The 12061-nt window shown below is 44.9% G+C and overlaps 1 protein-coding gene across 2 annotated transcripts; it reads left to right on the top strand.

Annotated features, from left to right (window-relative positions):
• The first annotated feature begins 1356 nt into the window (after positions 1–1356).
• NXT2 (nuclear transport factor 2 like export factor 2) lies at positions 1357–8583 on the top strand. Of its 2 annotated transcripts, XM_083596178.1 has the most exons (5): positions 1370–1524; positions 2418–2504; positions 3400–3506; positions 4241–4385; positions 6843–8583. In XM_083596178.1, the coding sequence occupies exons 3-5, from the start codon at positions 3429–3431 to the stop codon at positions 7019–7021; spliced, it is 402 nt and encodes a 133-aa protein (XP_083452304.1). In that variant the 5' UTR covers positions 1370–1524; positions 2418–2504; positions 3400–3428; the 3' UTR covers positions 7022–8583. The 2 variants fall into 2 exon arrangements, with proteins under 2 accessions (XP_083452303.1, XP_083452304.1); XM_083596177.1 differs by lacking the exon at positions 3400–3506 and having other exon boundaries at positions 1357–1524.
• The last annotated feature ends 3478 nt before the right edge of the window (positions 8584–12061 follow it).

A 12061-nucleotide genomic window follows, 5' to 3' on the forward strand; every position in this document is an offset into this window, starting at 1 on the left:
ACTTATTTTTATTAGCTGGTTTGGAAAATCAGCAGTTATGTTGAGTTAACATCAGTTTCACTGGAGCTCACGTCTCTACTGTAATTATTTATCCTAAAGCAAAAGCAGTTCATTTTTCAGTTTCTACCAATGCAAAGCACTCCTATGCCCCCTATTGGTTCTTAAAAGACAGTTAGAAACAGAAAAAGTTGGGAAAGAAATGAAATGGTCATAATAAAGATTTAATATTTTTAAAGATAGATTCAAGCACCCTCTAATTTATGCCCACCAAGGGATGTTTGGGATAGATTTGTTTTCTACTGTAATTTTACACGTTGCTGCATCCCCACTTAGCACCATAGCAGAAAAAGAAGGTGGAATTTTCCATATCTGCAGGCAGATCTAGCTCTTTGGAATTTAAAAGATAAAAGGGAGATATTGTATGAGCCGCTAAAGAGTTGTGGACGCCGAAATAACATATTGCTCAGTCTTCCTACAAAGGTCCTGGACATTCAGCTGAGGCCCAGTAGAAGTCTGTCGCTATACATTTTGTGGTGGCAATAGGTGACCAGGAGTGTAATTTCATGCACATTTATATGCGTTACATTTACATACCACCTTCCTCTGAGGAGCGAAAGACAGCACACTTGGTTCCCTCTCTTTCCTTTTTATCCTCACAACAACAGCCCTGCGAGGTGAAATTCGGCGGAGAGAGGAAGCGACGGGCTCACTCACAGAGTAAAAAAAGCCTCATGCCGCACACGGTCGACTAAGGATTAGACTGAGCACACGCCCTACATTTAGGCACATTCCTCTTCAAAGAATCCCGAGAACTTTATAGTTTCCCACGTGCTGGGAACTGCAGCACTTTAGGTGGTAAGCTACAGTTCCCAGGATTCTTTGTATATGTGTGTTTCTTTTTAATGCATGGTTTGCCAACATTTGGCGCTCCAAGTGTGGCTGGGCTCCAGTTCCCATCAGCCCAGCCAACACCGCCAATGGGCAGCGATTATGGGAGCTGCTGTCCAGCAACGCCTGGAGGGCCGCAGACTCACCACCCTCGCCCTAACCACTATGCCAGACTGCCTTTCTGGAGTGAAGCTGGTGGATCCTGCAATGCTAAGCAGCAGGAAAGGCACGTGGCGAAGGGGGCGGGAGAAAGAGTTACGCTAAACCGGAACACCGGGGGGGGAGAGCCCAAACGCAGCGGAAAACCTGTCATTCGTCGCCATGGCGACAGGCGACCGGAAGTTCTGGCCGACGCATGAAGCTACCCGTTTGCCAGGATCTCTTCCTAGAGCGGTGCCGCTCTAGGCATTGGCAACTCTATGGCGGAACTAACTCCTTCCTCGGAGACCGCGCTTCCGTTTCCGCCTACCTGTCTCGCCGTCTCCTGGGTCCGTCTTGACTGTTCGCGCTTCTCTTCCAGCCAACGCCTGTGCGTGCTTCCTCCAGAGGAGCAGGTTGCCCCTAAGGCGAGCCTGGCCTCTCACTTCTCTACCTCAGTCCTCGAGGGACGTCGCCCACATGGCTACTACATCTGTGGTAAGAGTGGAAGCTGAGGAGGTAGCGCGGGGCAGTGGTTAGAGTGTCGGCCCCTGAGACTGAAGACGTGGGTTCAGGTCGCCCTGCCGCGTAGCTCTTAGGGTGGCCTAGCCTCTGCCTGCCTAACCGCGTTCGTTGTGTTGATAAATTTGGGAGGGAGGGAGGGACACACGTGGCCTCCTAAGTGGAGGGCCGGCCCACGAGGCAATGTGAGGCCACATCCTCGGGCGGAAGAACCGGCTTCCAAGGAATGTATTGCCAGGCTTCCGCTGCTGCAGAGGCAATGGCAAATGAGGTCGGATCCTTGGAGGTTGCTTTGTTCAAGAGTTTCAGCTGTGAGGCCACTGGGAGATATCGGGCCACTAGTGTGCTCTTTTTCTCTCTCAGCCTAACCTTACAGGCTTGTTATGTGAATGGAATGGGGAGGGATGGAACAAACAAGTATGTGGTCCTAGGTGGCCATCACAGGAGAAGGGCCCACTACAAAGTTCATGGTGCAAGAGCACATTCACCCCCTCCCCCCAGAAACAATCCCTTTGCTGCCTTTCTCCTAGCACATAGTTGAAGGCATAACTTCACTGCTGCTTCTCTTCCTCTGTTTATGCTGATACTGTCTGGGACTGTTTCATGTAGTTATGGTCGACAAAATCATAGTCATAGGTCATTTCTGCTAGTCACTTATATAAAGTTGTATGGCTTTGGGGCAGGGGTTACAACAAAGCAAAACTATGGAAGAGATTTCCATCCATTAACCATACTAGGACTTGCTTGTCACAAAAAGGAAATCAATTAGAACTTTACATAATGGAGTTCCCTTCTCTGCATCTGACATCTTTACTTTACTGTTGACACCCTTCGAAAATGGTTTCATTGAGCTGTGTTTTTATGTTTAGAACTTTAAAACCTATGTGGATCAAGCTTGCAGAGCTGCTGAAGAATTTGCAAATATTTACTATGAAACCATGGATAAAAGGAGACGGGTATGTAGATTCCCAACAGCTTTTGTGTTTGGTGTGGGGTTTGGATTTTTTAGAAGAATTACCGTATTTTTCGCCCTATAGGACGCACTTTTTCCCCTCCAAAAATGAAGAGGAAATGTGTGTGCGTCCTATGGGGCGAATGCAGGCTTTCGCTGAAGCCTGGAGAGTGAGAGGGGAGACCCCGCCGCCAGCCCCGCAAGCTCCGGGGACAGTGGGGAGGCGCAGCGCGTCTTCCCGCTGTCCCCGGACCTAGTCTGCAGGCAGGCGGTGGGGAGAAGAGCACTTCTCCCCGCTGCCTGCCCCGCAAGCTCCGGGGACAGCGGGGAGGCGCAGCGCGTCTCCTGCTGTCCCCGGACCTGGTCTGAAGGCGGGCGGCGGGGAGAAGAGCGCTTCTCCCCGCCGCCAGCCCCGCAAGCTCCGGGGACAGTGGGGAGGCGCAGCGCGTCTTCCCGCTGTCCCTGGACCTAGTCTGCAGGCGGGCGGTGGGGAGAAGAGCGCTTCTCCCCGCTGCCTGCCCCGCAAGCTCCGGGGATAGCGGGGAGGTGCAGCGCGTCTCCCCGCTGTCCCCGGACCTGGTCTGAAGGCGGGCGGCGGGGAGAAGAGCGCTTCTCCCCGCTGCCAGCACCACAAGCGCCTGGGGGGGGGAATAAAAATTTTTTCCTTTATTTCCCCCCCCCAAAAAACTTGATGCGTCCTATGGGCCGGTGCGTCCTATGGGGCGAAAAATACGGTATTTACTGCATTTCGCAAAGTACATATCTGAGTTCTGATGTTGTATGTGCTGATATTATTCATGCTAATATACATATTTGTACATGCTGAGATTATTAGATCATTCCATGTTGTCATGGACACAGCCTTCAAACACATGTCATTTGTTTCTATCTCTTAACAGCTTGATCCTCTGTATGTTTACTCAAAAATATGTTCAGTGGGAGTTTACTCTGTGAGAATATCTGTAAAGGACTGCATCCAAAGGCTACAATCCTATACCACTTGCCTGTAAGTCCTATTGAACGCAGTGGTGTTTAAATAGACATGTATAGGATTGTGTTATAAATAGTACAAATAGGTACACGGAAGTGTGGAAGCAATGACTGAGCAGTTCCAGTTAGTTGACATGAAATGGTAGCTACTTAACCTGAGTGTTTCTCCCTTTGAACTCAGTGGTGCTCACCTTTCTGTAGACATAGAACCAAAGAATTGGAAGGGACTTTGGAAGCCAAGTCCCGGCTCAGTGTAGGATTTGCAATGCAGGGTGCAACTTCTTGCATCCCTAACAGATGGCTGTCCAACCCCTGCTTACACACCTCCAGCAAAGGAGACTCATTGCCTCCCAAAACAGTCTATTTCACTGTTAAAACAGTTCTTAATGTTAGGTTGTTTCTCTTACTGTTTTAGCAGGTGCATCATGCTGTTTGCTCATACTTAGAATGTGATCAGCTAAGATACCTAGTTCCTTTTCCAGTGTACTACTGCCAAGCAAAGTCTCCCACATCCTATACTTGGTGCTTTGATTTGGGTGTGTTAATTGCAAGACTTTAAAGCAACTCTGTGCATTTTGTTGGGGGACTTCTTTAAAAAGCCTTTCAGATTTTTTTTTTAAAAAAAACCCTAAAGGAAAGGGGGAAATGTAAATACTGTATCTGGATGCAGCAACCTATATAGGAAGGCGTGCTGTAATTAAAGCACAGTTTCCCTTTGGAGTTCACTTAATGCTTCCTAATGTTTCTCAGGTGTTGACCAAACTCTACCTGGACAAAGCGACCCTGGTTTGGAATGGGAATGCAGTATCTGGGCAAGCAGCACTTGCAGAATTCTTTGAAATGTTGCCTTCAAGTGATTTTCAAGTTACCACATTTGATTGCCAGCCTGTTCATGGTAAGATGCCTTGTCAAACAGTGTAGCCCACAAATCAGGGAAGATAGCTTGATTCTAAATATGTAAGCAGAATTATTTAACCTTTTCACATTATGTAACTTGCAATCATCCCAGTTTCAGAAATTTCAGTTGTTTCTTTGCGTTTCTGAATTATGTGGTTAAATTATGTCTACCCAATCTGTTCTTGTGACGTTTCTGCATATTCTTCCAAAAAATTGTAGAAATGGAAAAGCATCCATAGTGTCCCTGATGGTCTTTTGGAAAAGGTTGCGAGGAGCAGCTTTGTTCCTATTTGTGCTGATCTTCGTAGCTCAAGCAGAAAACTAGTGCAAGAAGTGTGGCAACATGCTTTAAAAACATGCTTATTAAATGTTTTTTGTGATACAAAACAAACAAATAAACAAGGAAAAGTACATATAGTGTCTCCACTTTCAACTCATAGAGTCTTTTTCACAGTTTGCTTACGTTCGGTATGAGACACTATTGTCACAGACTTAGGGGGAACAGGGGAGAAAAAGAAGGAGGGAGAGGGTTGGGGGGATAGTGGTCTTTTCATTCTATTGTGCAAGATTTTTGTGTCAGCATTTCATGGGTAGGTCCTTTATTTATATAGTTATTGATTTTTATTAGCATTGTGAGAGATTGAAGAGTCCAGAGCTTGGTTGGTTGCGTTCAGTTGGCTGCAGTATGGTTTGTTTGTATGTGTGTGGAAGGGTGGTGTTGTGTCAGATTGGCCATATTGATTTGTATGCTGTTGTTGGGAACAAGTCATTGTCTTGTTGGACAGTATGCTTTTTAGAACATCATTTCCTATCCCACCTTAAAGGATGCTGGACAGGACAGAGCAAAATCCTATGAACTGTAGAAAGAGTGCTGGTGTGGACATAACCTGAATATAATTGTTTTTTAGAAGCCTTAAGGTTTAATTTGAGTTTCCTGTAAGTCACCTCTTTGGACAGTCCTTTGCCCAACTTATTTCATATTTTTAATTTTTAAAATTACATTTCTATACTGTCCTTCATCTGAGGGTCACGGGGCAGTTTACAATGTTAGCATCCATCTGTCTAGGGAGATAATTGAAGTGCTCACCTTTGGGGGTAAAGTCAAACCACTGGAGAGTTACAGCGCCTGCTTTGGCTGTAGAGTCCAGTAGGGCAGATGAAGACGTTTGGTTTTGCTGCTGCAGGTGCACCGTGGCATTTCTTCTCTTTGTGCTCCTTTCAGTGGTCATTCATCCTCTGGTCACTGCTGTGGACACACAGCCTGACTGTCTGTCTCCAGGCATTGCAATTGTCTGTAAGGGATTGCCATACAGCGGCAACCCCAGCCTCCATGTCACATTTGCAGACATCTTTGTAACACAGAGTCAGTCTGCCAGCAGGCCTAGTCCGTGAAGCCAGCTCCACTTGGAGCACATCCTTAGGGATCCTGCCATCTTCCATTCTGTGTACCTGACTAAACTTGTGTGGATGTTTCTGGAACAGAAATGTGAACATGCTAGGAATGTGGGCTTGGGAGAGCACACCTTTGTTTGAGACTCTGCCCTGCCATGTGATGCCCAAAATCTACCTGATGCAGCACAAGTGAAAGGCTTTGCTCCTAGCAGGTGTAAGTTGCCCATGACTCACTTCTATAAAACAAGTATGCATAGCATAGTAACAAGCAAAACATAGTCAGGATGGCAAAAAATAGCACTGAAATTACTGCTATTTTTGTGGATTCTGTTTTCATGTTGCATTTTTGTATTTTATGGTTCTAATTTTTACTTCTAAACTATCAACGGAAGTATTGTTATTGGATATATACATATTGAAAATGAAATAATGAATAAGGGGGGGGGAGTTTGCTAGTTTGCAAGTTAGAGAAGAGGCATACCTCAGTGGCAGAGCATCTGGTTTGCACACCGAAGGTCCCAGATTCAGCCTCCAGCCTCTCAAGATGGTACTGGGATAGACTCCCTGTCTGAAATCCTGGAGAGCTGCTGCCACTCAGTGTAGACAACACTGAGGTAGGTGGACCAATATTCTGACTTGGTAGAAGCTGCTTTCTAGACACCCATAGAACATTGTAAAGTGGCACCTTGGACTAAACCATTGGTGGGTAAGTTGTGGCACCAATGACTCTCTTGCCATCCCTGACTTTTGGCTATGCTGGGAAATGAGAGTCCAACAATACATGGAGGGCCACAGGTTAGCCATCCTAGGGTTAAACCGTATAATAACAAGATAAACTTACTAATACTTCTTGAGCTTCACACACATGTGCATACCTGTTTCATGATTGCACTGCAAGCTTCTGTAATACTGACTGTATTGTTGGTTGCATTTTACAGGTGTTTTAGTTAGAAAGAGGAGGAAGAAGCAATAACTTTGAAATGCTTGATAGCAGTTCTGTATAAAAGTAGGCTTGTGATATACTGGCATGCCTTAATATCTTCTGTTCTGTTTCTTTCTTTAGAGCAAGCCACTCTGAACCATAACACCATCCTTGTTGTGACATGTGGGTCTGTCAAATTTGATGGGAGCAAGCAGCAGTACTTCAATCAGAACTTCTTATTAACAGCACAAACCACAAACAACAACACAGTGTGGAAGATTGCGAGTGACTGCTTCCGCTTCCAGGACTGCCCTAATTAGTGGGGAGCAGCAGTTGGCTATGCTTCTCTGGACAAGATAATTGGCTTTCAGGATGGTCGTACTGTGGATGTGAGAAAGTACCTTCTCTTTGAAAGAAACTTCCTCTTGCCAGGAATTACCAACTTCAGAACAGCAAAAATCAAACTGACTTATTTAAGAATGCTGGTCTGTGGCTTCGGTATTTAAATCAATATAGGAAAATACTGTTATGGTTTACTTGCATTGATGACTCATTCATACACATTGTATACAAGCACTATCTGTCACAAGTTGTATTTGTTTTGGTGGGAAATTAAAATAGCTGTAACAACAAGGTGAGGATGCAGATCCTGACTAACTTGAAGTCTTCCTAGAATTTGAAAATCTTGGTGCAAATAAGTACAGCTGGGAGAAGATTGTGTGAAGGAGAATGATAATTGTCTCTGGGCTTCCATGTATTTCTAGTAAAAGAAGCTATTGGAGAGATATTAGGAAGACCTCAACACCCCGAGGCTATTTTTTTGAGCTGCTTTGGAACTGCTTTTGTTACACTGTGTTGCTTTGTGCTGTTTTATCCATGATTTGTTGAGTTTGTACGTAACCATTTTACTGGCTACATAAAAAATATATATTATTTTTTTAAAAGGGGGGGTTTGGAAGAGAGATTTTGACTCTTTTGTAGCATAGTTATGCCCAAGCATATTAAAACTTGGTTACATTTTGCATCTGCCCTCATCCACCTTTAAATATAGGTTCCCCATGAAAATACTTGAATAAATCATAGACACTTAGCTTTGCAAATAATAAAACCGCTTGCATCCACCAGGATCTTAACTCTGCTGTTACAGCGGAGGTGACCAAGGAGTGTCCAGAGCACTGTCTAGTCCTGTTGTGTTGGATGAGTTTCAGTTGGTAAGAATAAAAAATGTGGACAAGGTGCTTGGATTGATCAGGACGGCCATTTGCATTCTGGACCTTAGTTCATCTTGGCTGATAAAAACTAGCAGGGAGGGGCCAGGTGGCTGGGCCAGGGAGATGATTAATGTCTCCTTGCAAGAGAGGGTGGTCCCTGCCTGCTTGAAGGAGGCCACTCCTTAAGAAACCCTCACTGAACTCGGAAAATCTAAGGACTCAGAAAAACTATTGGCCAGTTCCTAATCTCCCCTTAGGCAAGGGCCTGGAGTGGGTGGCCACAGATCAGATCCAGGCGCTCTTGGAGGAAACTGATTTTCTATATACATTTCAATTGGGATTTAGGCCCAGTTTTGTCATAGGAATTGTTTTGGTCACCCTGTATGATGCCCACTGTTGGGAGAGAGACGGGAAATGTCTCCTTGTTAATTCTTGACCTCATGGTATCCTGGAGCAGCTGTCCAAATTGTTGGAATATTCTGTTCCACCTTAAGGAACAGGCATGATTGTTGTGTGTCACATGTCTGTTTACACTCCAGCACAATATGCTGAGAACTTCCATTTGTGTATTGCTTTTGCTTTTTTGCTTTGGACACGAAGGAGATTAGACATGTTTCCTTTTGTCCTGATGTACGCTGAATAAACTGCTTGTAAATATGCTCACACAACAACTCCTGCCTCTTCTGTTTGCGCGGCGTTTACTCTGCTGAGTAGCGTGCCCTAGCTTCTGAAGCTCGGGTCGGAGATTCATGCTGCACCAAGGACTGGAGTTCGCCCAGTACACCGGCCGGTGCATGCCAACACAAATTGGGGGTGGATGGCACTGTTTTGTGGTGGTTCCAGTTGTACTTGTGTGGTCGTTTCCAGGGAGTGGGAAGTTCTTCACCTTGGAGCCTTCAGTGTGGGGTTTCTCAGGGTTCAATTTTATCCCCCATGCTTTTTAACATCTACATAAAACTCCGGAGTACGTTGCCAGCAACCAAGCTCAGCATACTGCCTTTACACCTGCCGGTGAGGCAGTGGTTGTACTTGACCATTGCCTTGCCTCAGTAACGGACTGGGTAAGAGCCAACAAACTGAAGCTCAATCCAGGTAACACTGAAGCACTGTTAGTAGGAGGTTCCCTAGACTGGATGGATGGGAAGGTTAGTAGGAGGTTCCCTAGACTGGATGCCTCAGAAGCAGTAAAAACAGATTTTTATGGTTTTGGGGGGTGAAAATGTTGGAGAATTCTTGTCTCATGCTACTGCCATACCCACGCTGTAGGGGTTCATTAGCACATGGGTGTAGGTGGGTGTCATCCTTTGGCCTCTATGTATTGAAAACACGTAAGGCTATTTCACTGGGTCACGCAAGTTAGCCATCCCTCTTGTTGATGCCACAAATGCCAGCCACCTGGTGGTTTGTGTGAATGAGTCCTATATGAGTATCTGCATACTCATTTTGGGCTCCACACAAGATAGAACCCTAGGCCAATTGGGTTTTCTTCTCGTGGAGTTGTACTTGTGTGTGTTTGATGGTACAAATGTGTGGGGCCCTTTGAGTTTGGGTGTAACCTTCGATGCCTCCCTCTCCATGGAGGCGCAGGTTGCAGCTACTGCAAAGGCGGCATTTTTCCATCTCCGCCATATCAAACGGTTGGTCCCTTACCTTTCCCGCCCTGATCGGGCCACAGTGATCCATGTGATGGTCACGTCCTGGCTTGATTACTGTAACTCGCTCTACGTGGGACTGCCCTTGAAGTTGTTCCAGAAACTCCAGCAGGTGCAGAATGCCACGGCAACTGCGGGACCACATTCACCCAGTGCTTTTCCAGCTGCACTGGCTCCCGGTGGAGTACAGGGTCAGGTTTAAGGTGCTGGTTTTGACCTTTAAAGCCCTTTGTGGCCTAGGACTCTCGTACCTACGGGACTGCCTCTCCTGGTATGCCCCGCGGAGGACCTTAAGGTCTATAAATAGCAACACCCTATAAGTCCCAGGCCCTAAGGAAGTTAGATTAGCCACAACCAGGGCCAGGGCCTTTTCAACACTGGCCCCGGCCTGGTGGAACGCTCTGTCTCATGAGACCAGGGGCCTGTGGGATCTGATTTCTTTCTGCAGGGCCTGTAAGACAGAGTTGTTCTGCCTGGCCTTTGGCTTGGAATCAGCCTGATCCCCTCCTTTCCTTTTCTTTTTCCTTCTGTGATGGAACCCCTATTTGGGGACTTCCCTGGCTTTTTTCTTGCCCACATAGGACCAGTCTGGATAGTAAGCCTTGGTGAAGATTTGACGTTTTCTCCCCCCAAACAGTTTTTGATCTGGGCTTCCACTGAAATGAGGCTGCATTTTAAGTTGTATTTTAATCCTGTTTTTAAGTTGTATTTTAATCAATTGTTTTTATACCTGATGTTAGCCGCCCTGAGCCTGGTCTTGACTGGGGAGGGCGGGGTATAAATAAATTATTATTATTATTATTATTATTATTATTATTATTATTATTATTATTATTAACTTCACACAGCCTTTGCATAAAAAGCCATTGTGGTGAGTGGTTGCTTCATTGGCAGGAGGGTTGGGCTAACCAGAATGACCCAGCAACCCCTTCATCCTAGGGTTGCTATATTTCAAAAAGTGAAAATCTGGACACAAAAGTTGTGGTACTTTTTTAGTTTTGTCCAAATTCCGAATGTATGGCTATCCTATTTCATCCAAGCTTTCAATGTATGAACAGAGTGATGGGTGAGATGAATTGCTCAATGTGGACGAGGTTGTGGCAAAAGACACACATTTGCTGAAAGGCAGTAAGCCTCTGTTCATAGATGAAGTGATGGAATCCCATGTTATGCAGTAAATAGTGTTGGGCAGCCTTTCCTGAGAAAGAGCCCCCCTCAAGTGCCTTACGCCTTATATAGTGGGGAGAAAAACATTGTCTGTGGATGGCCTGTCTGAACCATCTGAAAGACAAAGCCTCCTCTTGTGATTAATCAATATTTTGGGATGGCTTTTTGTGCAGCCTTCAGAATAATTCTGTGTGTAGAATTGGACTGTTTGGCTCAAGATGATGAGTGACAACTCAGACAACTGTGAAATTTTATCTAGTTCTTAGTCTATAGTAAGACCCCAATCACAGCATTGTAACAGTGTTTTTCTTATTCAATTTGTAGGCTGTTAAAAAAAGAATATTTACCGCATAATGCTTTACTGCTAACTCAAAAAACATTTGACAAAGACATGTGCATTTGCATGTGATTTATTCTTCCTGATGTTTCATTGTGCAGGCATTTGTCTTTGTATTTGCAGGAGTCCTATGTGATAAAGTAGAATGCCCCTGGGTATGCTGTAATCTTTTTTTAAAAATGTACATAAATCTTATGCATACTTTCAACCATAAATGTATGGCATTGGAATTAAATTATTTTTTACTTTACAGAAGCTTCAAAGGATATGCAACTGAAGAATGGTGTGAGGCCCATTAATATAATTTGCGTTTCTTTTGAAATCATTTTTTATTTGGTTTTTACAATGCAAAATTATAAAAAAAAAACAATTACATATCTATATTGAGAGATTCCTCCGAATCTCAGGACTATACAATTTGCCTTTCAAAAATGTTCTTTCTGAAAGACACTGTATTAGAGAAAACTTTCCATCCAGAAGCTTTTACATATGCAAGAGTCTCACCAAATTGTGGGAATGTGAACTGAAACATGACTATAAAGAGGTGCTACATTCATAGAAGGGTCTCTCCAGCTAACTTGCTTTTTCTTTGCCCTCCTTTGCCATGGCTCATCCTCCTTTACACCACCTGCTTCCTCATTTGTCCTAAAAACTTCACCCAGCCCAGCTCTACCTTCCATGATGTCTCCTAAATTCTGCCTATTTTGCTTTTGCCATTGCCCCATTTTACGCCACCTTCTTCCTGCCTGCCCCACTTCATTATAGCTTGGGCTTAGAACTATGTTACAATGCATGTGGCTGTTGTAACGTATGTGGAAATATGGTCTATGGACAGGAAAATCAGATAACCCACCCTGGCAAAATGTCATTCTTGAAACCTTGATGTCTAGTACTTTCTTTTAACAGTAGAGGGAACTGGGGCTTAGTCACTTGCTCACTCACAGCTGCTACTGCCCCTATTCTCTTGATGCTAGACAAGGGCTAAACAAATTC

The sequence above is a fragment of the Podarcis filfolensis genome (genome assembly GCF_964270895.1).
Source record: "Podarcis filfolensis genome assembly, chromosome: Z".
In the NCBI taxonomy this organism is placed as follows: Eukaryota; Metazoa; Chordata; class Lepidosauria; order Squamata; family Lacertidae; genus Podarcis; species Podarcis filfolensis.